Raw genomic sequence first — 25710 nt, 5'->3', positions numbered from 1 at the left:
CGTTCAGCTCGGGGTTGAGTCCGAAGGCTCGGGCAGCCGACCGGCGTCAGGCGAACCTTCTCTTCCGTCCGGCCGCTCCCGAAGCGCGGACGCTGGCAGCGGCTCCGCACTGTCACCAGCCCCTCCTTCCCGTGCTCCGGGCCGCGCGCTTCCTGCGCGCACCCGGCGCCGCCCGCCCACGCCCTCCTGCGCCAGCCTAGCCTAGCGAGAGCCGAGGCCCAGGCGACACTGCGCACGCTCGCGCTCGCTCCGCCCCGCCCCTGGAGGCGCGCTCCCGACGCCCGACTCCTCCCGCCCCCTGCGCGTGGGCGCGCGCCCCAGCCCGGCCCTGCGGCGGCGGCGGCGGCGCGGCGGCAGCTGGTTTCTCTCCCGTCGGCTCCGTCTCCCTGGAGCTCCGCACTGCGCGTGCGCCGACGCCGGCGCTCTGGCTCTAGAAGCCCCTGGTGGCTGCCAGAGAGGAGTAGCTAGGCAGTCCCCGGATATGAACTCTGTTCTGTCACACGGACTGGCGCGGTAGTTCCCCTGCCGCCGAGAGGTACGCGCGCCCCCCCTCCCCGGCCGCGAGCCTTGCCAGGCCACGCCCCCGCAGAGGCCGGCGGAGGGCGCGCACGGCGGGACTCGGCACGGTGGGACTGCGGGGCAGCGCTCCTCGGCGCGAGGGTGGGCTCCGCGCGCCGCCTTCCTCCGGAAGCCTGCGCTCAGCCCCGAATCGCCGGAGCCGGCCCCGAGTCGCAGGGAGAAGGTGGAGCGGCTGACGTGGGCGCGTCTCGGTGGCTGGGGGCGGATTTGGCCGGGCTGAGGAGAGCCAGCGGTTCCTCCTCGGAGCCCCCCTCTCCCCCAAAACTTCACTTGAAGTGGGAGAGGGTGGACGCCAGTTCACCAGTGCGTAAGGACCCCGACTGTTCCTAAGGCCTGTTTCTTGTCGCGTTGGGAATTGGCTCCATTGTCCGGCTTTCGTCTTTTTTAGACAGACATTGTAGGTTTTCATCTACGTTTTTAAGTGGTGCGCAGAACAGTGCATAGGACGTAACATGTTTGAGGAGTGTTAATAAAATGAATTGCCAGGTTCTCAAGAGTTCCTCCGCCCGCACCATCTCTGCCTGGTTTTTGTGACAGGCACTTTATTGCTTTCCCCTTTATTTTTACCAAATGAGTATGCATGTAGTGTAGTCTTCCTTTGTCTGAGATTGAACTTTTATGAATGGACCCTTGTGGGTTTTGGCTTTTAATTAATAATATTACATTATTTGCAAATTCCCATGGTTGTCTAGCATTCCATTGTGTGAATACAACCTTATATCCATTCTACTTTTGATGTGCACTTTGTTCCAGTTTAGGGCGTCTCAGAAACAATGCTATAATAAACATTCTTCTACCTGGACCTTAATGCAAAGCTTTTGGCGTTTTCAAGACACCAAGATACAAGATACATGCTTTGGAGTCGTAGGACACCAAGATACAAGATACATGCTTTGGAGTCGTAGGAGAATTGTGGATTCAAAAGGTATGCTTGACTACCAGGTCATGTACATTTTGATTTGGAGTGCTTCAAAACTTAGCTTCCCAGGACACACTTCGCTTTGCTTTGCAGTTCCTGGAGCCTTCCCCATGCCCCATTAGAAGTTGGTTTTTCTCGAGGAGTGCTTAAAACTTCCAAACAACGTTGAATTTTTTAAATGATACTTTTATCGACTATTGCTTGAGGATCACATGGAATCGATCATTTTATAGATGGGAAAAATCTTGGGCTGAGGATGTAGTTAGTTTGTTACACTAGCAAACATCAGGGCTGTAGTTCAGTCGTTGGTACCAACAATAAACAAATCATAAATCTTAGCTGAAGTCTTCTCAAAGGTTTTCCTTGTAAGCTTCTTCCTACAGAAGCAGAAATACCTATAGGAATTCCAACTTTGAGTCTCCTCTGCTTATGGCTCTATCTGGGTGCCCCGGATCTTTTGTCAGACTAGAGTTCCCACATTCCATACTAAACTGTTTCTGTAGAACCTGTGTCACCTCTCTGATTACATCTTGTTGGGTAAGTAAATAGTCAGTGTATGTTACATTGACTTGGAACTTGTCTTTGCTTTGGAGACCGCAGGTGTTAGCCTTGAGGAAGGGACTATGGTATCTATAAAGTAACCGCAGGCGTTAGCCTTGCTGAAGGGACTGTGGTTAAGCTATACAGTAACCACCTTTACTCTAGCTGCTCAAGCTGTCAAGGCTTTGATAAGATTGATTTAGAGTATGTCTTTTCAAGTCTTTGTGTCCAAGGTGTTTTTATGCCTCATATATCGTTCCTACTTTATTATGTGCTTCTAATTACTTTTCAGGACAGGAATTGCATTAAAAGTTCCTTGAAAGTAATTACAGAAGACACGTGACCATCAAGTTGCTACATGAACCTGGGGGGTGGGGAATAACCAAACAATGTTAGGAAAAGACCCAAAATAGGTGTGTTGGTACTTTTTTGAGCTGTCCTTGTAGGCCTTACTCGGGTGGAGGCTAGTTCTCAACTATAGCAGTCTGAACTCAGGAAGGTGGTGTCATTCCATATGACAAATTTTGGATTTGATGGTGAGCACACATGTCAGAAACAGATGAACATGTTTGTGACTTTCCACAGTTAGACTGTGGAATCACAATAAATACACAAGGTTCAGTGACATCAGTTTGTCATACAATCCCACCTACCTTGATAATCTGGCTGAGGCAAAAGTGGGTTGTTTTATTCCAGTCTTAATTAGTAATAATTACTCTCAAATCACATATCACAAGGCACAAGTAACTATATGGTTTACAGTTAAAGAGGCTGCATCAGAGTTCAAAAAATTTCAAAAAATGGCTGAGAAAAACTGCACTGAACAGGCTGGGCAGCCAAGCTGAAACCCCAGGGACAATTAGGGAGTCCTGTGCTTCTTTGTCTTTGATGCTCACATCAATATCAGACCATAGGTAGTTGTAGGGCTATGTCATCCCAGTGTTAGGTATTGGATTGGCTTGTTTTTGTGTATCAACTTGACACAAGCTAGAGTCATCAGGGGAAGGAGCCTCAGCTGAGGGAATGCCTACTTGAGATCCAGCTATAAGGCATGTTCTTTAGTGATCAGTAGGGGAGGGCCCAGCCTTGGTAGGTGGTGCCATCCCTGGGCTGTTAGTTCTGGGTTCTGTAAGAAGGTGGGTTGAGCAAGCCATTGGGAGCAAGCCAGTAAGCAGCACTCCTCCATGGCCTCTGCATCAGCTCCTGCCTCCAGGATCCTTCCCTGTTTGAATTCCTGTCCTGACTTCCTTCAGTGATGAACAGAATGTTGAAATATAAGCCAAATAAACCCTTTCTTCCCCAAATTGCTTTTGGGTCATGGTGTTTTGTCTCATCAATAGAAACCCTAAGACAGTTGTCTATTTATTGGGTCCAGGTGAGAGGTACACTCTCCGTAGTCTATCATGTTGGATAAGTTCTTGTTCCTGGTTCCCAATATGATTTTAATAGGCCCTTGTGCCCTTACACTTTAAATTTATTCCAATATACTAATAGTATGTCTCCATCCTTTCTACTTCCAGGAATAAGTCATTTATTAGTCTGTGGTGGGTGGGTGGTACTTGTCAGATGGTTTATGGGTCCACCCAATGGCTTCAGTTATACAGTTTTCTCAAAATGGACTACTTAAATTATAGCATAGGAAAAATGTGAATAATGATAATAACTGTAATGCCTCAACTGATGTGCTTCGCTTGTGAGGCACTGCTTTCTCTCTCTCTCTCTCTCTCTCTCTCTCTCTCTCTCTCTCTCTCTCTCTCTCTCTCTCACACACACACACACACACACACACACACACACACACACACACACACACACATATATTTTTAAACAGGGTTTCTCTATATATTCTTGTCCTGGCACTCACTATTTAGACCAGACTGGCCCCTAAATCACAGAGTACTACTTGTCTCTACCTCCTGAGTGCTGGGATTAAAGGCGTGTGCCACCACACCTAACCTAAAATACATGATTTTTGAGATAGGTCTCATGTAGCCAAAGCTGCCCTCCAACTTCCTATGAAGCTAAGGATAACCTTGAACTTCTGAAGCTCTTGACTGTTCCTCCCCAGTGTGTTTATACAGTGTTAGTATTGGAACCCAGAGGTTTATGCATGCAGAACAACCATTCTACCAACTAAACTGCAATCCCAGTCTTCAGGACTTGAATCACAGCCACAGCTTGTCTAATTTAAAAAGAGAATACCTAGAAAAACTCTTAACTGTCTACCTGACACATTCTTAGATTATTTCAAATGCCCTCCTCCTCTAGCTTCAGCCAGAAGTTCATTTGGCTGTTTTTAAATGAAAATATTAAAAGTAGAGCGCACATCTTCCCTCTGTCTCCCCAACCCCCACCTTATAGCTTCACAGTGGGAATTTGAAACCTGTCCTTAAAAAGTTTCTGGTATATGTGGTATCAGGCTGGTACACTGTGTAAAGTTGATGAAGCCTACCCTTGATGCATTTCTTTGCTTAGGTTTCTTCCCCAAGAGGTAATTTACTGGCAGCTAATTTGGATCCATTTTCAAGGATGTGGGTTTTTCCACACTTAATATTTTCTTTTTAAGAGAGATTCACCAGATTAATGATTTTGGATAAAACTTTTTTTGAGACAGGGGTTTATGTATCCTAAGCTAATATCAGTCGTGTCTTGCTATGTTATCAAATAGGACTTTGAACTTTTTGATCTTCCCACCTCTGTGCTGGGGATCCTCCCCAGGTGCTGGGATTTCAGGTGAGAGTCAGTTTTTTTTAAGGTAGGCATTGAAACTGGTTTTATGAGTGCTAGGCAAGCACTCCATCCTCAGCCCTGGGTAAAACTTTTCAGTGCAATATTTTATATAAATGCAGAATTTTATTTATACTATTACATATCTAATTGAATATTTCCATTGTTTCCCTTTAGTTGTCATATAAGGCTTTGAGCATTACAGTTTTGTTCACTGGGGTGTCAGGAGAATTACCTGTGATTGACCTACAGTATAGGTGGGTTGTCTCCCATCTTATTTGTGTTGGGTGCTATCATTTTTCTCTACAATGGGAAGGAGTCTGATGTAAACTGGTCAGTTCCTTTCCTAACTTATGTGTGTGGAGCATGTGCTGGGTAATGCAGTACTGTAGAGGACCATGTTTGCTCTCCATGTGCTATGACAGAGGGATAAGGTCTACATGAAGACTTTAGTTGATATGCAGGAGTTAGAAGGAGCAACTGGGATAGGAGAATATCATTTCCTTTAAGGAACTAAGCCTGAACAGAGAAAGTGTTTTAATTTAATTTTAGTTTTGTTTCCATTTTTTTTTCTACCTTTGAGACTGAGGCTTTACCTTGTGGCCCAGGCTGTCCTGGAACTCATCATATAATCCAAACCGACTTTGAACTTGCAGTGATCCTCCAGCCTCTGTCTATTACACTCCATTTTATAAAGTCCTGGAGATCAAACCCAGAACTTTATGAATGGTAGTCGTGTATTTTACCAACTGAACTGCTTCTTCAACCCTCCAGGAAAGACATTTCTAAAAGTTTTACTTTAAATATATATATGGGTGGTAAAAAAAAAAAAGAGTAGTTTCCTTAAAGAAAATAGTATTTTTGTCTCCCCCAAATAGTAATTCTGGAAAGTTAAAAAAAAAAAATCATTAGCAAGGGAACCTTAACTGGAGTTGTACTAAATGGAACCTATGTTAAAGAGCATGCTGCAAGTATTAGATGTGTTGGAAGTAAGCCATACTTACATTGTTTTTATTGATGTATGTCACTGTCACTTCTTCATATTGTAGACCTGTAATGGCCAAATACTACAGTGAAGTTCCAAGTCTGCAACAGGATGATTCAGTTATAGAAGGAGTAAGTGATCAAGTGCTTGTGGCAGTGGTGGTCAGTTTTGCTTTGATTGCTACTCTCCTATATGCACTTTTCAGGTGAGACTAAAGGATAAATGATTTGAGGTACTACTCGGTAGCTCTCATTCTTCCAAGTAATAGCTGGTTTTGGTGACTAAAGTATGTTTATTTTCCATTAAGCTGTGAATGCTGCCATGTTTTTTTCCTGACTTACCTGGGAATATTAAATTCATAGTTTCCATTTTGATTAAATATTAATATTTCCTATGAGTCTGGTTTAAAAAATTTTATGCTTGAATCTACCAGCTAGTCAGTAGTATGGATAATACATGCAAAATAATTAGATAGAAAACGTGAACCAAAAAAAAAAAACCTACCTCATTACTAACACCAGTGCTCTCCTGGTCTAATCCCATTCTTTTATATTAGCTGCCAACTTCTTGCTTCTGATTTCCCATTGTATTTGTTAAGAAGTTAGTGGTATATGCCTGTCTTAGTTTGCTTTCTGTTGCTGTGCTAAAGACCATTACTAAAAGCAAATTGCGCGGGAAGAGATGGTCTCTTTCTTCTTGGAGCTCTCAGGTCACATGTCATTACTGAGAGAAATAAGGGTAGGATCTTGGCAGGAACTGAAGCAGAGTCCATGGAGGAGTACTGTGTATTGACTTGATCCTCATGGCTTTCTTAGCTGGTTTTCTTATACCAACCAGGACCATCTGCCCAGGGTTGGCTCAACCTCCAGTGAGTTGAACATCAATCATTTTATTTTCTCTGTTAAGATTCTCTCTTCCCAGATATATCTAGGTTTGTGTCAAGTTGACAAAACCAACCAGCACAGTTAGTTTTGGCATTTTTGCATTATATAATTTTAATTTCTGCTGTCTTCCCTTCTCCTTAAACATGAAAAATTAAGAGAAAGACCTAGTTAGATGTGGAAAAGTGTTCAGATGTATAATATGTAGAACTATCTAACTACTTATTTCAAAGGATCTTCACAAAAGAAATGTGTCAGTTGTTCTTTACATTATTAGGTTACAATAAATTCCCAAGATAATAGGCATCTGGATTTTATCATTTACTATTTAAACCTGAAATCAGCTGATGATCGTAGATTTGGGAGGAATCTTTAAGTCACAGAGTAACCTAGAATGCATAATCCTGGAATTGGAGTATAGTTGTATATCATTATGTTACACTTGTTACATTAAGTTACCAGTTCTTTTTCTAAGATTTTTTTAAGAAAAAATTATGTATTTATGTATATGAGTGCTCTATCTATATGTCTTCATGCCAGAAGAAGGTATCAGGTTCATTATAGATGGTTGTGAACCACCATGTGATTGTTGAGAATTGAACTCAGGGCCTCTGGAAGAGCAGCCAGTGCTCTTAACCACAACCATCTCTTCAGCCCTCATGTAGTTCTTTTTCTAAAATTAAAAGAAAAATATTTATTGGGCCAGGATGATGGGTCAGTGGGCAAATACATTTGCCATGCCTGATGACTTGAGTTCAGTTCCAGAACTTACATGGTAAAAGAGAAGTAACTCCTGTAAGTTATACTCTAGTCTTCACATGTGTGCCATAGCACACACCCATACACATAGACATGCATGTACACCTCACACAAAACAAATGAGTTTTAAAATGGTTAATTATTATTTATGGGGTTGGGGGATGCTTGCTATGGTGTGCATGTCAGAGAACAACTCTGTAGAGTTAGTTCTCTGCTTTCACCTTGACATGGGTTCTGGAGCTTGTTAGGTCTGCACAGCAAGTGCCTGTATCCACTTGTGGTCAAAAATTAATACTAACAACACAGATGGGTTAATCTGATAGTTTTTTCAGAATTTACTGCATTCTGTCCAACAGAAATGTACAGCAGAACATTCATCCAGAAAACCAAGAACTAGTCAGGGTGCTTCGAGAACAACTTCAAACAGAACAGGTATGGTTATGTAGTATATGTATTTATGTAAGGGAATGTTATAACTTCCTTTTATATGTAGTGGTGGTGAGACATTAGAAAATAACTTTTGAGAAACATCAACTTTTTTGTTTGTTTTTTTGTTTTCGAGACAGGGTTTCTCTGTGTAGTTTTAGAGCCTATCCTGGCACTCCCTTTGTAGACCAGGCTGGCCTCCAACAGAGAGATCCACCTGCCTCTGCCTCCTGAGTTCTGGGATTAAGGGTGTGTACCACCACCGCCTGCTCTGAGAAACGTCAACTTCTTTACTCCTTATATTACATTAATTGTTCTTCAGATTATATATTTTTAGATTAAGCACGTTTTGTCCCCCCCACCACCCCCAATAGGGTTTCTCTGTATAGCTGAGCCTGTCCTGGAACTCACTCTGTTGACCAGGCTGGTCTAGAACTCACAGAGATCCACCTGCCTCTGCCTTCTGAGTGCTGAGACTAAAGGCATGTGCTACCACTGTCCAGCTAACATTTTCTTCTTTTGTGGGGGTTGGAGGAACATTAAGACAGTTTCATGTATTCCTGTCTGGCCTGGAACTTACTGGGTAGCTGAGGATGATCTTAAACTCCTAATCTTCCTGTGTCCACCTCTGTCTTAGTTACTTTTCTATTATAATGAGACCAAGGCAATTTATAAAAAAAAAAAAAAAAGCATCTAATTGGGGGCTTGCTTACTGTTTCAGAAGGTTAGTTCATTATACCATGGTGGAGAGCATGGTGGCAGGCAGGCAGACAGTCATAACTCTGGAGCAGTAGCTGAGAGCTTACATCTTCTCCATAAATTGGAGGCAGAGTTCCACCTATCACTGCCTCCCAAGTGCTGGGATTAAAGGCATGCACCACCACCTAATTTATTTAAGTTTGTATTTACTAAATTTGACTTTTTGTGATAATTATTTTATTTAAAAAATTTAATACCTATTTATTGTAGGTGTATGTATTTTATGTGCACCATGCGTGTGCCTGGTGCCATGGAATTCAAAAGGGGGTGTTAGATCCCCTGGAACTTGATTGTAGATGGTTGTGAGCCATCATGTGGGTTCTGGAACTGAACATACAAACTGTAAGAATAGTTCATGTCCTTAACTCCTGAGCTAGCTCTCCAGTCCCTCGATGAAGCTGTACATTTTGTATTAGTGCTAGATAGTTTTCCAGGTCCTTGGGAACTACAGGGACTCCAGTAAGTTGAGCTTTTGCCCTCATGACTCTTTTATTTCAAAATGGTATTTGATGTGTGTTTCTTGTACTAGTAATCTCAACACTGACGTTGATCACAACAGTGATACAATCAAGGAATATGCATTGGTGTATTTGATTGACTTTGGGTTTTTGAGGCAAGGTCTCATGTACTCCACGCCTGGAACTTGTTAGGTCACCAAGGGTAACTTGGACTCCTTGTCTTCCTTCCTTCCTCCTACTTACAAACATGTACACTGAAAAGCATATTAACATTTGCTAGCATGACTTTGTGAAGGACCAAGTTCAGGTTACCAATAGTGTTAACATTAGCAAATCTGGAAGTTTAATTCTGTTCTTGTACAAGGTAGAACAGATATGCAACACTTATCAGAGGACAGCTGTTAAAAGAAAAGGATGTAAGAATTGAAGCCAGACACATACCTGCAATCCTAGCATTTGAGGACCTGGGGTAGACTGCTGTAAATTCCAGGTCTGCCAAGGCTACATAGCAAGACCCTGGCTCAAACAACCCAAAAAAGTTTTTTAAAGAGTTAAAAATTTTTAAATGAATAATAGTTTGATATTTCTTTTTCCTCTTTTGATGGTATTGAGGATCAAACCCAGTGTCTCATGCATGCTGAGTTACACTGAAGTCTGGTATTTCTTTTTATTTTTTTAATTTCTTTTTATTTTTTTATTCTTCTTCATATATTACATCCCAGCTGTAGTTTCCCTCCCTCTTCTACCCCAGTCTTCCCCCAGATCTGTTTCCCACCCCATCTGTACCTCCCCTTGAGAAAAGCAGGCCTCCCAGGGACATCAACCAAATGGCATAATAAGCTACAGTAAGACCAGGCTGGAGGAGGCAACCCAGTAGGAGGAAAAGAGTCAGAGACAACCCCTTGCTCTCACTGTTAGACACCCAACAAGACCACCAAGACACTCAGCTATAACATACATGCAGAGGACATACATCAGACCTCTATAGGCTCCTTGGTCTTTTCGAGTCTCCATGAGTCCTGGCCAGTTGATTCTGTGTGCCATGTTTTCATGGTGATCCTGACCCCTCTGGTTCATCCTATTCTTCCTTCTCCTCCTCAGGACTCCCTGAGCTCTACCTAATGTTTGGCGGTGGGATTCTGTATCTGTTTCCTATCAGTTGCTGGATGAAGTCTCTCTAGTTTCTTGATGACAGTTCTGCTATGAAGCCTGGTGTTCCTTATTCTCTAGTTTATATATTAGCTTGTGGAACTCAAAATAATGTATGCATTGCAATAAAGTGAAAGACAAACTTTGAGTCAATCTGTATTTTGTTTTCAAATTGTGTTTAGGAAGGAAGGTAGAGACCAAGTAGCTTATATAAAACAATATATGTTTCTCAGCTTCTCAGTCTTGCAAGACCTTAAACTATTGTGCATGTGGAATTTCTGTTCTGAGAGGTGTGTCTGTGTCCTCTCACCAGGATGTCCCTGCGCCTGCTCGACAGCAGTTCTATACTGAAATGTACTGTCCAATCTGCTTACATCAGGCCTCCTTTCCTGTAGAAACAAACTGTGGACATCTTTTTTGTGGTAAGCAAACAATATCTTACTTGGTTAAAGTGACTAGCTCAATACCTATGCGTGTACATAGGCTGGATTGATAATTTTCTTTTTCTTATCTTCTGTTTCCTGAGAAAAGTAGATTGCTTCTGATGTCCTGCTCTAATGCCATCCAATTATTAGTATATTATTTAGATGGTAAGCATACTCAGGTATGAGGGTGTAGATCATTTGGTAGAGTGCCTCCTACCATGCACATGATCCTCAAGGACTGTATAAACCAGGCATGGTGGTGCATGCCTGAATCCTGGTACTCAATGGAGGAAGGAGGATCAGAAGTTCAAAGTCATCCTCAGCTAGAGAGCGTGGGTTACTCGAGACCCAGTCTCAAAAAAAGTATGTACCCATACATGTGTGATAGTGTACACACAGAGACAGTCAGTACCAAATCATAACTTATTTTCCATTTAGTGTGTTTGCATTTGTGGGTTCCAAGCAATGTGTTTCTTGGAAGAATAGTTCAAGTTTACTAGTAGCACTATGGGTCAGTTTTATTTGTTCAAATATTCAAACTTCTCATGGCAATATTGTATCTCAAGACCTAAGCCACAAACCTCTACTACCTGTTTTTACTCTTTCTGTGTGACCTTAAGGAGTTGGAAACAGAAAAGGGGAAACCTAAAATGCATGCCAGCATAAAGATGGAGCATTTTCACATTCAGCGTCAATGAGAGGTAACTTCTATCCCCCATTGGCTTTCCTGGATCCCAGAAAGACTTAATAGAGAGTATCAAGATATCATTGTTTCTTACTGTGTCCATACAAGATTGGGATGTGTCCACTGTGTACTGGATGTGTAACACACTTAATCTCATCCAACCCCACAAATCAGAAACTGAGGCTCAGGGAAGGCAAGAAGTTTTTTAATGGGTAACCCAGCTGTCAAACAACCCAGATCTGTCTTTAAGCTCTGTGTTTAGTTCTGCTTTGATTACAGGAAGATGAACACTCTAAGAACTGCTCTTAAGTTAGATATGTCCAGTCATTAGGCCTATTCTTCAGTAATAGTATTTCTTTCTATTAGTCACAAGTTGAATAACAGTGTTTTTCTTTTTTTGTTTTACTCTTTGCACCTATAGATACTACATAAAAATGGCTAATGAGTAGAATATTAGAAGCAGTCTACCCATTAATATATACAATTAAGATAGGTGTTAATTATTCCCAATAATCTTCTGAATTTTTAGTTAAAGACTAATTTAAAATATAGCATATCATGATCCTTCATTAGTGTCCTCCCTTTTGTGTCTTTTGTTTGACTTCATAATAGAATTCTTACAGTTTTACTATTAATATTACTGTGTTTGTTAGAAATATTTGAAATCCCTACCTTGCAGTTCAGAGTTTTCCATGCATTGTGATTATTATACTTAATCTAGTTCTGTGTTCCTTCAACCATTAATTTCATACTCCTCAAGATTTGCTCTTAAATACTGCCCTGGCTGGCCTAGAACTTGCTATGTGGCTGGACTTGCTTCAAACCCAGAGATTCAACTTCCTCTACCTTCCAAATGCTGAGACTAAAAGCATGTGCCGTCAGATTGGTTTGGATTTTTTTAAGACAATATATTGCTTTGTACACCAGCCAGACACTGAGCTAACTGGCAATTCTCCTACCTCATTCTCTAAAATGTTGGGATACAGGTGTGCACCACCATGCCCAACTTCACTAAAGTTTTTAGCTCAAGTCCCTAACATATGATAGAACACTGGATTTTCTGTGGAATTTATTATTCACCTTTGCCAAGGGAAGACAGTTCTCCCAGGAACATTGCTCAGCCCTTCTCTGAGCTCTACTTATGATCTTCGGCTTTTCTTTGTTTTGGTTTAAGACTTTCTGTGTGCATCAGTTCAGGTGCCATGGTGTATGTAGAGACGTTAAAGGACAAATCCAGGTAAAATAGGGTTTCTGCATATGCTAAGCTAGCTGGCCTACAAGCTTCTGCATCTTCTGTCTCCACATCCCATCTCTAGAGCACCAAGATTACAGACATGTACCATTGCATCCAGCCGTACCTGGGTTCTAGGGATCTGAACTCAGGTCCTCAAGCTTGGATAGCAAGCACTTTGTTCACTGAGGTATCTGCCCAGCCATGTTTCAATCTTTTAATTGTCTTTTGGAAATGCTGAAGATTAGCAGGATAATAAGGATCGATGGAGGAAGGAAGCTAATGGCCGTCAGGAGAGAGAGACATCTTGCTGCTCTCAGGCCTGTGGTAGGCATTCCTGATCCATCTGACCTGCCTTCTGAATCTAGACAGGACCTTGATCATCCTCCCCGAAGGTGTTAGCTATCTGGGAGGCTTGGCAGGCAAAATGAATTTATTTGCCAACTCAGGCATAGCTGATTTACTGAGTGGATAATCCTGTCAATTGAAGGATGGCTGTATTGTGTTCTTGCTTTTACCTCTGGGTCTGAGGTAATAGGATAGATTGCTTCTGATATCCTGCTCTAGTTGTTAGGTACGGTTTTTTTTTTGAGATGGGTCTCATGTATCCTTGATTGGCTTCAAATGTGCTATGTAGCCCAGGATGACCTTGAACTTGTGAACCACATTACCTCCCAGGTGCTGAGATTCAGGCATGCATTACCATGTCTAGTATATTTGCTGAGGAGGATTGATAATCCAAGCCTTGTGCATACTAAGCTACCACTCCAACAACTGAACCATGTTACACACATTTGTTTATTTAGTGAATTCAAAAGTAAAGATCTTGTTATGCAATTTCTCAAAAAAAATTATCTGGTCAGTAGTTTAAGTATAAATTCCTCATGTGTCAAGAACTCTTAGTTCAGTAAATTTTTTTATGTAGCATACCACCTTTGCTCCACTACAGTAAATTAGAATAACAGCAGCAGCAGAATCATCTTATTTGCATCTGTAATCTACAGTATTTAACTCTGTCAGGCCTGTGGAATTTTGTTCTCATTTTGCAATTAAATAAATTCAGAGAGATTGTGACCCAGATGAAACTTCAGTCATCTCTTAAACCAGATGATACCTAAGTATCTTTTTCTGTGGAGGGAGAAAATTGAATAAAAAAAAATCAAGTATCTAGTAGCAGATGACCTGAAGCATTTTGTCTACTGAGTCATAGTTTTTCAGGGAAGCCAAGTGGTGTTACATAATTGGCAAAATAAGAACACCCACACCCTAGTTTGAGGAAAAGATACTTGAGATTAAATGAGTGTAATGTCTATCAAAGTAGGCTGAATTTTGGGGTGAAAAGGTCAGATAAAGCTAAGACATGGTATCAGATGAAAATAGTATCACTAATAGATTGATTTCTGTTTTCTTTCTGTGCCTATATACATGTGTATATATGCACCTATATATATATATATATATATATATATATATTTGTATGTGTACAGGTTCATGTATTTGTGTGGGCATGCATGCATTTTTGCATACACATTCTCACACACATATGTGTTGAGGTCAGAGTTGGTGCTGGTATTGTCAACAGTCTCAGTTTTTTGTTGTTGGTGGTAGTGAGTTTTTTGTTTGTTTGTTTGAGACAGGGTCTCTCTTTTAATGTAGCTCTGACAGTCTTGGAACTCACTGTGCAGACCAAGCTGGCCTCAAACTCAGAGAGATCCACCTGTCTCAGCTACCCTAGTGCTAAGATTAAAGGTATGTGCCACCACACCTGACTTATCTTAGTTTGGTCACCATCCTCCTGCCCACCCCCTACTTGGAGCTCAGTGATTGAGTTAGACTAGCTGAGCAACAAGCCCCGATGATCTACTCCTCATGCTAGAGTTACAAACACATGCCACTGTACCTGGCTTTTACATTGATGCTGCAGATCCAAACTCAGGTACTAATGCAGCTCCCTAACCTACTGGCCTTAGTTTTACATGGACTCTGGGGACAAGCACTTCAATAACTGAGCTATCTCTACAGCCCCAAGTTTTGCTTTCATACAGGTTTTGTGTGAAATTAGAATGCCCAAAGTATTTAATAAACTTTGTAATTAACACAGAACTCCATGAAGGTATAGGCATGAGATGATAGTTTAGCTTTTAAATTCATCTTGAAGTTGGTGAATTGGCTGTTCCCCAATTTGGTCATCGTCTGCTAATCCAAGTGGTTGCTAACCAGTATTCTCATAAACCATTCCTTTCTGCTTTAACTCTTGTTTATAAAGAATACAAGTGTCCTGTCACCTGTTTCCTACCTGGCTAAACCTTGGCTATCCTACAGAGTTCAGTTTCAGTGCTGTACTCAGGTTGCCATCTGTACATATCTACTCCTTTTTGTTTAACATTGCACAATTTTAGACTTACCTATCATCTAACTGGTTTGAGTACATCACTTTGTTTTCCACAGTTGAATTGCTATTGCCTTTCCTAAATTCTAGTCTACAGAGGTCAGAGTAAGGAACATGGACTGAGAATATAGCTTAGTAGAGTACTTGCCTAGCATACATGAAGCTGTTTGGCCCTTTAAAAGGATCAGACAGTAAAAATGTTCCTTTGTGTCACTGGAGTGAAGTTAAGTGTTTATCTACTGAGTGTACACTTTTGAAGTCTTCTTTCAGGCAGGGTTGCTATCTGTAGTTGTTTTGTTGTGCATGAATATCTGTGTGTGTGTGTGTTTGTGTGTGTGTTTGTGTGTGTGTGTGTGTGTGTGTGTGTGTGTGTGTGTTCATGTGTTCATGTGGGTGTGCATGTGTGTGGGGACTTAAAGAGGCATTGTCAACCTCAGGTGTTGGTCCTCCAGATAACTACTTTCTTTTCATTTGTGCGTGTGTGGGCAGTGTGCATGCATGTGGTGGTGTCTTCCTCAGTCACTCTCTACCTTATTTTTGAGATAGAGACTCTCACTCAACCTGGAGCTTGCTCATTTGACTAGACTGGCTGACCAGCAGGGTCCAGGAATGTTCATTTTGCCGCCTTTTCTGCTTTGGCATCACAGGCACAAACTGCAGAACCTGGATTTAAGCAATAACAAAAAATGAACATGAATAGTGGGATCAAAGTTCTCATACTTATCTACTCTGACTTTACATACTCAGCCAACTCCCCAGGCCTGACCTTTTCTCTTTTTTGAGAGGGGAGGTGGCCCTCTTACTGTTATGGAGCTTGCTAGGTAGGTTAGGCTGGTTGGCCAGTGAGCCCCAGGAGTCCGCCTGTTTCTGCCTTCCCAGTACTGGGATCCCATATGTGCCACAATGTCCAACTATTTTACATTGGTTCTTGGGAACTAACTGAGGTCCTCATGTTTGTACAGCAAAGACTTTACTGATTGAGCCATCTCCCCCATCCTCACGAATATCATCTAGTACAGTAAGTACTTCAAATATTAAACTAGGATACACATTTTATCAAGGAAGCCCAGTCTTTCAGTAATTTGGTTTTCAGTTTTTGGAGTGTCAGGGAGGAAAGGTCTCATGTAAGCTAGGCTGGTCTTGAACTTACTGTGTAGTTGAGGTTGATCTTAAACTCCTGACCCTCTCGCCTCAACCTCCTAAATGAAGGGATTATACATACTATGCCTCATTTAATTTGGCTTTCTAAACCCTTGTTGTTGAGACAGTGTTTTCTGGGTAGCCCACGGTAGTCTCTAACTTGAAATCCAGCTGTCTGTGCTTCCCAAGTGCTGGGATTATAGGTATGTGTCACCACACCTTGCTGGTTCAGTGAACTCCTAAAAAAAAGTATTTTTCAAATACATCAAATTTGGAACAAAAGTATCTGACAGTTTATCATATTCACCACCATGTTTATTTTACATAGGAAACCATTTTCTGTGAGGCCTCAGTAACTGAGGTGGTTAATATTTGCTTTTTATTGTATGAAAATGTCTGTTGTTTAATTAGTAATTGAAATAAAAATGTGTTTTAATGGCTGGAAATGATTGCAATTTTAATTTACCTGAAGATTTAATTTAGTTGGATGAAGTAAAAATTTTTTCAAGGAATATTTGATAAACAATGTAGATAAATAATGTAATAAAAGTGTTTTAAGGAAGGTAATGTTATTCAGTAGTTGAAACGTGACCAGCATATATGTAGTTTAAAGCTTCATTGCTGATATTTTCTTATTCCACTAGGTTCCTGCATAATTGCATACTGGAGATATGGGTCCTGGCTTGGTGCAATCAGTTGTCCAATCTGTAGACAAACGGTAGTGTTCTATATATATATATATATATATATAAAGTATAACTTATGTTATTTCAGTTCGTAAATATTAGCAGGTTTTCTTGTTTTATTTTATGAGCCTGAATATATGTGTTTGCAGCCTGTGTGTGCAAGAGCCCACAGAAGTCAGAAGAAGGTATTGGATTCTTGCAAATTGAACTTATGAGTGACTATGGTAATAATTGGTGCTGAGAACTGAACCTAGGCATTTGCAAGAGCTAAGTGTTCTTAACCACTGAGCCATCTCTCCTGCCCAGTATTACCAGTTTTAAAATTTAAATTGAGCTACTTTTTCAGCCAAACTACATTTTTACTTACTGTGTCTGTGACTTCACTAATTTTTTTAAAAATACATTTAAAAAAATTTTAAGGCATCATAAAAAAGGAATTATACTTGAAATCCTACAGTTGTAGTGAAAAACAAGTGATAAATGAGTTTGTCTCAATTCCTAAGCCTTTGTTGTATGACCAGCAAAGGAATAAATGCACTAGATAATTACATGGCAACATGTTATCTCCTTCGTACTGTTCTCTTTTGGAAAAATATGTTCTTCCTTTTAAAAATATATAAATATTTAACTTGTGCCATTTTCTTTGAACTTTAATAATGAAACAACACAGGTGTTCTTAAAGTGTGTGTATCCTTTGTTGTAGCTGTCATTTTCTTGTTACTGTTAGAGCAGGAGAGCCAAATTTTCTTCTTGTTTCCTTTTTATTTCTGTAGTCCTGAACTCTATCTCATTCACTTTTTACTTTTTATTACACAATTAGAAGAAAAGATGATTTTCCCCTCTTTCCATTGTTTCTGTGGCTAATTTGACGTGGGACGCAGGTAGTCAATTTGCTATAAGAGAAAGACAAAGACACACACACACACACACACACACACACACACACACACACACGAGGCCTGGCTTGAGCATATAAAACCCTAAAGCCTCCCTCAACACACCCTTCCTCCAGCAAAGGCCACGCCCCCAATCCCTGTCTTGTAGCACCACTCCCTAATGACCAGGCATTCAATCTATGTGCCTGTGGGGCCATTTCTATTCTAAGCACCACACACTATTCGGCCCCTCTTTTTTACTTACCCATGGCTTTCCTAGAGGCTGTGAATATTGTACTGAAAACTAGTTAGGGACTAATAAGGTGATGACGCTATCTTAGTCAGATAGCCATTGCTTCCATAACTGTAGTCATTCAACTGGAGGCAAGACAGTAGAAAGTGCTGGTCTACCTCCTGTTTCACTGGACAAAAGGCATGGAAATAAGGTGCAGGCTGCTGTCTCTGAAAAGAGCAGCACACTTCTCACTCTTCTGTATACATTGACTTATAAAGTACTCCTACCAGTATTTCAAGACTCTGATTCTTCAGGGTTACTAGGCATCCCAGGGAAAGTTGAATTTTGTTGTAATGCCACCTGCAATACCACAGACCAGCCTCCCTGTTTCTCTTAGAGATACTGAGGTCATTCATGGTGAGGCTGTGTCATTTTTTTTTCTTGTGTGCATAGCACTAATACAGTGCCTCCCTCACAATAGATTCTCAGTTACTGAAGGACTGTATTCATTCACTTGTTTGTTTTGAGACAGGCTCTCATTATGCAGCCCTGTCTGTCCTAGAACTCATTAGGTAAATCAGGATGGACTTGAACTCATAGAGATCCTCCTGCTTCTGCCTCCCTAGTGCTGGGATTTAAAGGCATGTGCCACCATTCCTGACAAGACTACATTTAAAAAATGAACAAACAAAAAAACAATTCACTTGTAAGAAGGAAAACACCATGAGGATTAAATCTCTAAAGAGTTGATTTTACTGTCCTGATACTTAAAGACTAATCTTGCTAGAGACTTAAAAATTATTGATTTGTTTCAGAGACTACATTTTTATTAACAAATCTATGAAGGAATGATGGCTGTGTCTACTGTTCATACCATTCAGTCACTCCTTCATTTAACTGTTTGGAAAATACCTTATCAGTGGTTTTCTTAACTGGAAGAAGGATAAAAATATCTAGACTGGTTCAAAACTAAACATGTTTTTTTAAAGATTTATTTATGTAATATGTATATGAGTGCTCCGTCTGAATGTACATCTGTCATGAAGTCAGAAGAGGGCATTGGATACCATTACAGATGGTTGTGAGCCACCATACAGTTGCTGGGAATTGAACTCAGGACCTTTGGAAGAGCACCATCTCTCCAGGCTAGTAAACATGTTTTTAGGCCCTCATATTTTATCTTATATTTATCAATGCTTGATTATTCTTTACATGTTGTTATGTTCTTAGCTATACTTATTTTTCAAGGTCCCTGTATTGTCCTGAGGCAACTGTGTGCCATCTTTTCCATGGCCATGAAAGTAGCAAAACTAATCTTTGTTAGTAACAGTACCAAGACTTATATCTGCTTATTTCAGAAGGAATTGGTGATTCAGAGGGTCAGGCCAGTATTATAATTTCTGTATTGTGATAGCACGGAAAGATATGTTAGATGTGAGTAAAAATGAGTCATTCAGAAATGCTCAATATTTTCTCTGAAAGTGATAGTTTTATATTTTTAATGTTTTAAAAATATTTTTAACTTTGTTATTGAAGGTTTTCCTATCATCCTTTTATCTTCAAATATATGTTTTTTTTTTTCCAAAGAACTACGGGTTTTAGCCCTTGATATGTGCAGGAAAGTATTAGAGTAAGTGCTTAGATGTGGAACTTATTTTATCTTGGAGGAATTAAAAATTGTATTTTGTATTACATTTTACTGTAAGGCAATAGTTATTTACTTGTTCCCCCATGTTGCCTTTATTCAAAGGAATGAATGAAATACACATTCAGAAGCTTTTCTCATTCTCTTGAACACACAGTGAAAAAGTAATAATAATGGTGCAGAAGGTGTAACAGCTTTTTCCTGTAACACACAGGTAACTCTACTCCTAACAGTATTTGGTGAAGACGATCAGTCTCAGGATGTTGTAAGATTGCGTCAAGATGTTAATGATTATAACCGGAGATTCTCAGGGCAGCCTAGATCTGTAAGTAATGTTATAGCAGGTGCAAAGCCAGAGACAGCCTTTATACTTCTTTTTGTAAATCAGATTTACAACCAGCTCTTGGACTATCCGAAGTCTTACTATGTGTTTTGGACCAAGTTTTAACCCTCATTGCCAGTTACTTGAGTTATAGCTTTCCCAGGGGCCACAGTTTTCTTTTTACTTTTGAGACAGAGTCTCACTATGTAGCCCTATCTTGTCTGAAACCAGATAGATAGATAGATAGATAGATAGATAGATAGATAGATAGATAGATAGATAGATAGATAGATAGCCTGGCCTTGAAATCACACAGGTCTACTTGCCTCTGCCTCCCAAGTACTGGGATTACAGGCATGTGCCACCATGCTCAGCTCCTTTCCTGTTTTTGACCGAGCATTAAAAAAAAAAAAAGCTTTATTTATGTATAGGTATGTGTGCTTACATATGTGTATGTGCACCACATGCATGTGGGTGTCTATGGAGACCTAAAGAGGGCATTAGTACCTCTGGAACTGGAATGGTGATTGTAAGCCACCCAGTGTGGGTGTTAGAAACCAAACCTAGGTCCTCTACAATAATAGCAAGTGCTCCTAACCTCTGAGCCATCTCTCTGATGTTATTTTATTTATTTATTTTACATATATCCTCTAGGGACATCTATGGAATGTGGTAGCCCTCTGCCCTGCATGAGTGTGTGTACATACCTTAATTTGTTTTTTAATACATAATACTTACCAAGGCCTGGTGGAGCAAACATGTAATCCCAGGTATTTGGGTGGCTGAGGCAGGAGGATCACAAATTGAAGGCGAGTCTTAGCAACTTGATGAGATGCTCTCTGAATTAAAAAAGTAAAAGGAGATCAAGGGATATATAGCTCAGGGTAGAACACTTGCCTACCAAGGCCCTAGGTTCAATCCCCAGTGTTATAAAAACTGTACATAGTCTGGATTTTTATTATTTATTATTACAAAGGTCTTTCTGTACAATATCTCTTTAGTTCTTATTAATTCATCTAGGTAATTAAAAACTCAATTATTGTTAAATTATCTCTAGCAGGTTAGAAAGTTGTAACCCAAGGTCACCTCATCTGATAATTTACTGATTTTGAATCCAACCCAGATATATCTTGATAGTAATCTGACACTGAACAAATCTCAGACTATAAGCCTGTATAATTTTTTTTTTTTTTTTTTTGAGACAGGGTCTCATTCTGTAGTTTAGGCTGGCCTTGAGCTATTGTTGATCCTCCTGCCTTCCAGCCCCTGATGCTGGGAAACACGGGTGTAAGCTACTGTTCCTGGCCTGTAGTTTCTTGACTTATTTTGTTAAATCTGTTTATTGATAACTTGAGTTTTGATGAGTTTAGGCTTAGAACCACTTATCTGAAATACTTGAGACCATAGTTTTCAGATTTCAGAGTATTCATATGGATTTTACAAATAAAACCTCTCAAATCTGAAAGTCATACAGTCATAAATTTGACATATTCTGAAATCCAAAATATTTTTGCACTGGAGTTTTAGACTTTAGAGCCTTTTATGTTTCAGAATACTTCAAAATTATGTAGCATTTGAAGTTTCGGAGTTTCAGATAAGGTGTACTCAATCTACAGCCCACATTTTAAGCATTTCGATACTTTTATTACTTTTTAGTTATCTATAATAAACCTGTTTTACAAGAACCTACTAACTAAAGTATTTTTTAGATAAAATGCATAATTGGAAAGTATGGTATTAATTCATCTTAGCTGAATTTGAGCATTGTACAAAAGTTGTATTACTTTTAAATTTGATATATTAGATGTTAAATCGTAGTACTTGTTTTTCCTCCTTCAGATTTTGGAAAGAATCATGGATCTCCCCACCTTGCTGAGACATGCATTCAGGGAAGTGTTTTCAGTTGGGGGTCTCTTCTGGATGTTCCGAATTAGGATAATGCTTTGTTTAATGGGAGCTTTTTTCTATCTAATATCACCTCTAGACTTTGTACCTGAAGCCTTGTTTGGAATTCTGGGCTTTCTAGACGACTTCTTTGTTATCTTTTTGTTGCTTATCTACATCTCTATTATGTATCGAGAAGTGATAACCCAAAGACTGACTAGATGAAAAAATTAGTTTACTAGAATATCTGAGCTTATATATTCATGAAAGAAACAAACAAAAGGATCCCTGGCAGTATCAATCACCCAGATATTACTTTACAAGCTTAAAACATTTGGTTATTGTTTGACAAATGCCTAACAATATACAACTGGAATTTTTACATACTGCAGGTTCTAATGATAAGATCAGATTTATAGTGATCTACGGTTTTATCTCAATTCTGTGTTGTCTGTAAAAAAAAAATATGAAACCAATTGAAAAGGGATACATTGTTTTCTTCTCCAAATTATTTAGCTTAATTAGATACATAGTTGGATATTGCTAAATGTACAAATCATCATCCTAGCAGGTACCCATACAATAATAGAGAACTTTGAAACTTGTCTAAGTATTTTTGTTAAAGTCAAATACTGTATGATTGGGAAAAGCCAGTGTCTCTGTGTTAGCCAAGCTTTGTGAACTTGGAGCAGCTCTGCTTTTTCATTTTTGTCCAATTCTTTGTGATAACTGAAAAGGAAAGAAACTTGAACTTCATGATTTGACTACATTATCAGGCTATGGAACACTTTAATCAATAGGAGAATTAACAAAGTGAAAAACATGCATCTCCTGGAGGCACTTTTGACATTCAGTTGTGACATTTAGCCATGAGTTTGGCCTTTTTTATAGGAACAAATATTAAAGTAACTTGTAGCCAGTTGTGGTGGCTTTATACTTGTAATTTCTGAATTCAGGAAGCTGAGGTGGGAGATTGCCATAAGTTCAAGGTCTGCCTAGGCTATGTAATGAGTTCTAGGTCAGCTTGAGCTTCAGAGTGAGGTCCTGCTCAAACCAAAAGCAGGGGAGTGGGTGAAAGTGCTTGCTGCCAACCCTTATAATCCAGGTTTGAACCTGGTTCTCACATAGTGGAAGGAGAGAACAGATTCTGCAAGTTGTCCTCTGACCTCCACATGTGCATGGTGGCCCATGTGTGCACAGGCTTGTGTGCATACACACACACACACACACACACACACACACACACACACACACACACACACGCACGCAGTAAATAAGATGCAATTAAAAAGAAAACATAAAAACATCTGTAAAGGGATTTTTTTTTTGTTTTGTTTTAGGAACCTAAGTAATATTGAAAGTACATAGCTTGATACATTTTTTGAGGAAACAGGATCTTCACTTCTATTGTTATTAGTCAGGGCCTTTGGGAAGGTACTAAGAACATTGTTTAGATTTTACAAAGTCAGAGTTTACAAAAGTTAATTCTTGTAGCAAAATGAAGACATTTGATTAGTTGTCTGTTTCCCTGAAGATGTAAGTGCTATATTGTAGGTGGCAGTTTTTGGCTCAAATTCATCATGTTTTGGGCAGAATGAGGAAATGTGTATGAGATAACTATATGATGAGGCTCACCTGTATTTTGATGGTCCTGACACAAGAGTGTAAGGACTGTGGTTCTCTGTCTGAGTACCATAGCATGAGGTCCTCACTCTAGCTGCTTACTGGTGAGCAGCTAGACAGGCGTGTGCAAGGTGATGCCCAGGGATCCTTTGTCATCTGAAATTACCATTGATGTCTTAGCATCAGCATGTGTATTTAGAGACAGGAAATAAAGCTCAAATCTGTCACATTCCCACATTAATCAGATTAGCTGCCAAATAATGAGATTCTGAATGAAATGTCAATTTATGTTTCCTAATTTAGACTTAACAGAGAGCTGTTGTCTCCCATTAAAAACAAAATACCAAAAATAGCACTTGGATAACATGATCAACACAGTTTCTCATAAATTTTCCTCTTATCCTTAGGGAATTTTGTAAGCAAGGTAGGGTGTTGTCAGCTTCCTGTTTCAGAGATGAAACCTTCATCCTGTGGATGGAAAATTGTTTTATTTCCTAACATAATGGAACTAGTGTAATTTAGGTAGACATGAAAGCTAGTGTGAGGAGAAGCAGGAGGGAAACTGGAATTCTTTGGAAGTCAGGTTTTCATAATACATTATTCCTTCACTGGAACAGTTTTGGTGCTTCTGAGCAGAAAACTCTAGAAGGAAGATTCATCAAAGGCTTCACCAATCTTGAGTGTATACTTCCAAGTCAAATAAGAGTGGCACACACCATAGAAAAACATGGCCGCTCGTCACTAACGTGGAAAGCTGTTGAGTAGCAGGAGCTTGTTATCAGACTGGAAAAAAAATTTCGACCTTTTAAAAATTCAATGTGTGATTTTCTGAAATGATTTTATGTGCTGGTGTTCTACTCCAGATGTCAGTTCTGTAATATTTGGGGTTATTACTAATACCTGGGAAGAGGTGTATTGTACAAAAGTTTGTAACATACAGAACCACTGTGTGATTGAAGTCTTACTAAACCAAAAGGGAACATACTGATATCTCAGAATCTTACACCTCGTATTCCCTCATCTTTACTGATCATCAATGATAAATGCAAAATCAATTTGAGAAAGTATTCAATCAAGTACAGTCAATCAGTGTTTTAAATGTCACAGTAATACTTCTGTATTCAGAGGTCATGTAAAGCAACAATTTGATGTTTTTTAAACAACACATAGTAACTGTCACGAAAGAGATGGTGCAAGCCCAGGAACAGACAACAATTTGAGCAGCTCTCCAAGGAATGAGAAGGGAAAACTTAGGTTAACAGCTTACTAGAGTAGGGGTTCAGCACCTCCCATCCTCAGTATTCTAGAGGACAGCAGACTGCTCCCGAGCCCCATGGCTGTGCAGATGCCTACCTCAGTTCATGCAGAAGACCAGGGGTTTCTTTCAAATTTTGTGATTTGGAGAGTTTGTTCAGCATTTATTCTTTGGAATAAAAATATTATACCTAAAAATTTTTCAGGGTTATGTTTCTCTTCTTTTGTTTACTTTAAAATTTACAACTCTTGAAAGACCACTGACATAACAGTCACAGTAGCTCCCTCCACACACAGGGTTTCTCTGTGTAGTTTTGGAGCCTATCTTGGCACTCGCTCTGGAGACCAGGCTGGCCTCGAACTCACAGAGATCCGCCTGCCTCTGCCTCCCAAGTTCTGGGATTAAAGGCATGCGCCACCAACGCCCGGCCACAGCTTTTAAATCATTTTGCATATTAATATTTTACTCATTACTATATTCCATACATTGTACACATTTGTTTTTGTGTATATTCATTCCTTTATAGATCTATGTCTAATATAATATCCACTTTATTATAATTTATTTACTCACTGTTAAGTTTGGCTACACATTTTTTGATTTATGCTTCAGCTCAACTCAGTATTTATAATGAACTACAGTAGGGTAGTTCTTGTTTTCATAGGGTAGAATGTGATGTTTTAACACATTTGTACATGATTAACTTAGGATATGAACATTGTCCATCAAATGAATCCAGAAAGTATAGACCTACTGTGAGCACAGAAGAGACCTGAGGCTGAAGAGATGGATCAGTGGTTAACAACACTGGCTGCTCTTCTAGAGGTCCCAGGTTCCACATGTTAACTCCAGCCCCAGGTATATGGCCTGTGTGGGTACACAGACATACATGCAGGGTAAACACCTATACACACAAAAATAATAAAAAGAATTAACAAATAAATTTTAAAAAAGTACAAGGGGCCACCTAGAGAAAAAAAGGGGTATATTATAAGTTAGAATCTTTTTTTGTTTTTGTGTTTTGTTTTGTTTTGTTTTTGTTTTTCGAGACAGGGTTTCTCTGTCTTTGGAGCCTATGCTGGCACTCCCTTTGTAGACCAGGCTGGCTTTGAACTTACAAATATCAGCCTGCC

The 25710-nt window shown here is 39.8% G+C and overlaps 1 protein-coding gene across 7 annotated transcripts; it reads left to right on the top strand.

Annotated features, from left to right (window-relative positions):
- Positions 1–395: 395 nt before the first annotated feature.
- Positions 396–24264, top strand: Rnf170 (ring finger protein 170). 7 transcript variants are annotated; one of them, XM_035452337.1, is made up of 9 exons: positions 396–535; positions 1333–1504; positions 4943–5022; positions 5815–5955; positions 7747–7822; positions 10496–10604; positions 16697–16770; positions 19708–19818; positions 21655–24264. In XM_035452337.1, exons 4-9 carry the CDS (start codon positions 5822–5824, stop codon positions 21922–21924), a joined length of 774 nt encoding a protein of 257 aa, XP_035308228.1. In that variant the 5' UTR covers positions 396–535; positions 1333–1504; positions 4943–5022; positions 5815–5821; the 3' UTR covers positions 21925–24264. The 7 variants fall into 7 exon arrangements, with proteins under 7 accessions (XP_035308228.1, XP_035308229.1, XP_035308222.1 ...); XM_035452338.1 differs by lacking the exon at positions 4943–5022 and having other exon boundaries at positions 5815–5881; XM_035452331.1 differs by lacking the exon at positions 4943–5022.
- The last annotated feature ends 1446 nt before the right edge of the window (positions 24265–25710 follow it).

This window comes from Cricetulus griseus (genome assembly GCF_003668045.3).
Source record: "Cricetulus griseus strain 17A/GY chromosome 1 unlocalized genomic scaffold, alternate assembly CriGri-PICRH-1.0 chr1_1, whole genome shotgun sequence".
Taxonomy (NCBI): domain Eukaryota; kingdom Metazoa; phylum Chordata; class Mammalia; order Rodentia; family Cricetidae; genus Cricetulus; species Cricetulus griseus.
Note: the sequence above shows the minus strand (reverse complement) of the source record. Positions and strands in the feature narration are given on the sequence as shown.

What these genes read in the sequence shown, in the direction of transcription:
- Rnf170 (XM_035452331.1), top strand. Translation starts at nt 5,822, where the DNA reads ATGGCCAAATACTACAGTGAAGTTCCAAGTCTGCAACAGGATGATTCA. An exon ending in CTCCTATATGCACTTTTCAG is followed by an intron (nt 5,956 to 7,746) that starts GTGAGACTAAAG and finishes TCTGTCCAACAG; the next exon opens with AAATGTACAGCAGAACATTC. An exon ending in TCTCAGGGCAGCCTAGATCT is followed by an intron (nt 19,819 to 21,654) that starts GTAAGTAATGTT and finishes TTCCTCCTTCAG; the next exon opens with ATTTTGGAAAGAATCATGGA.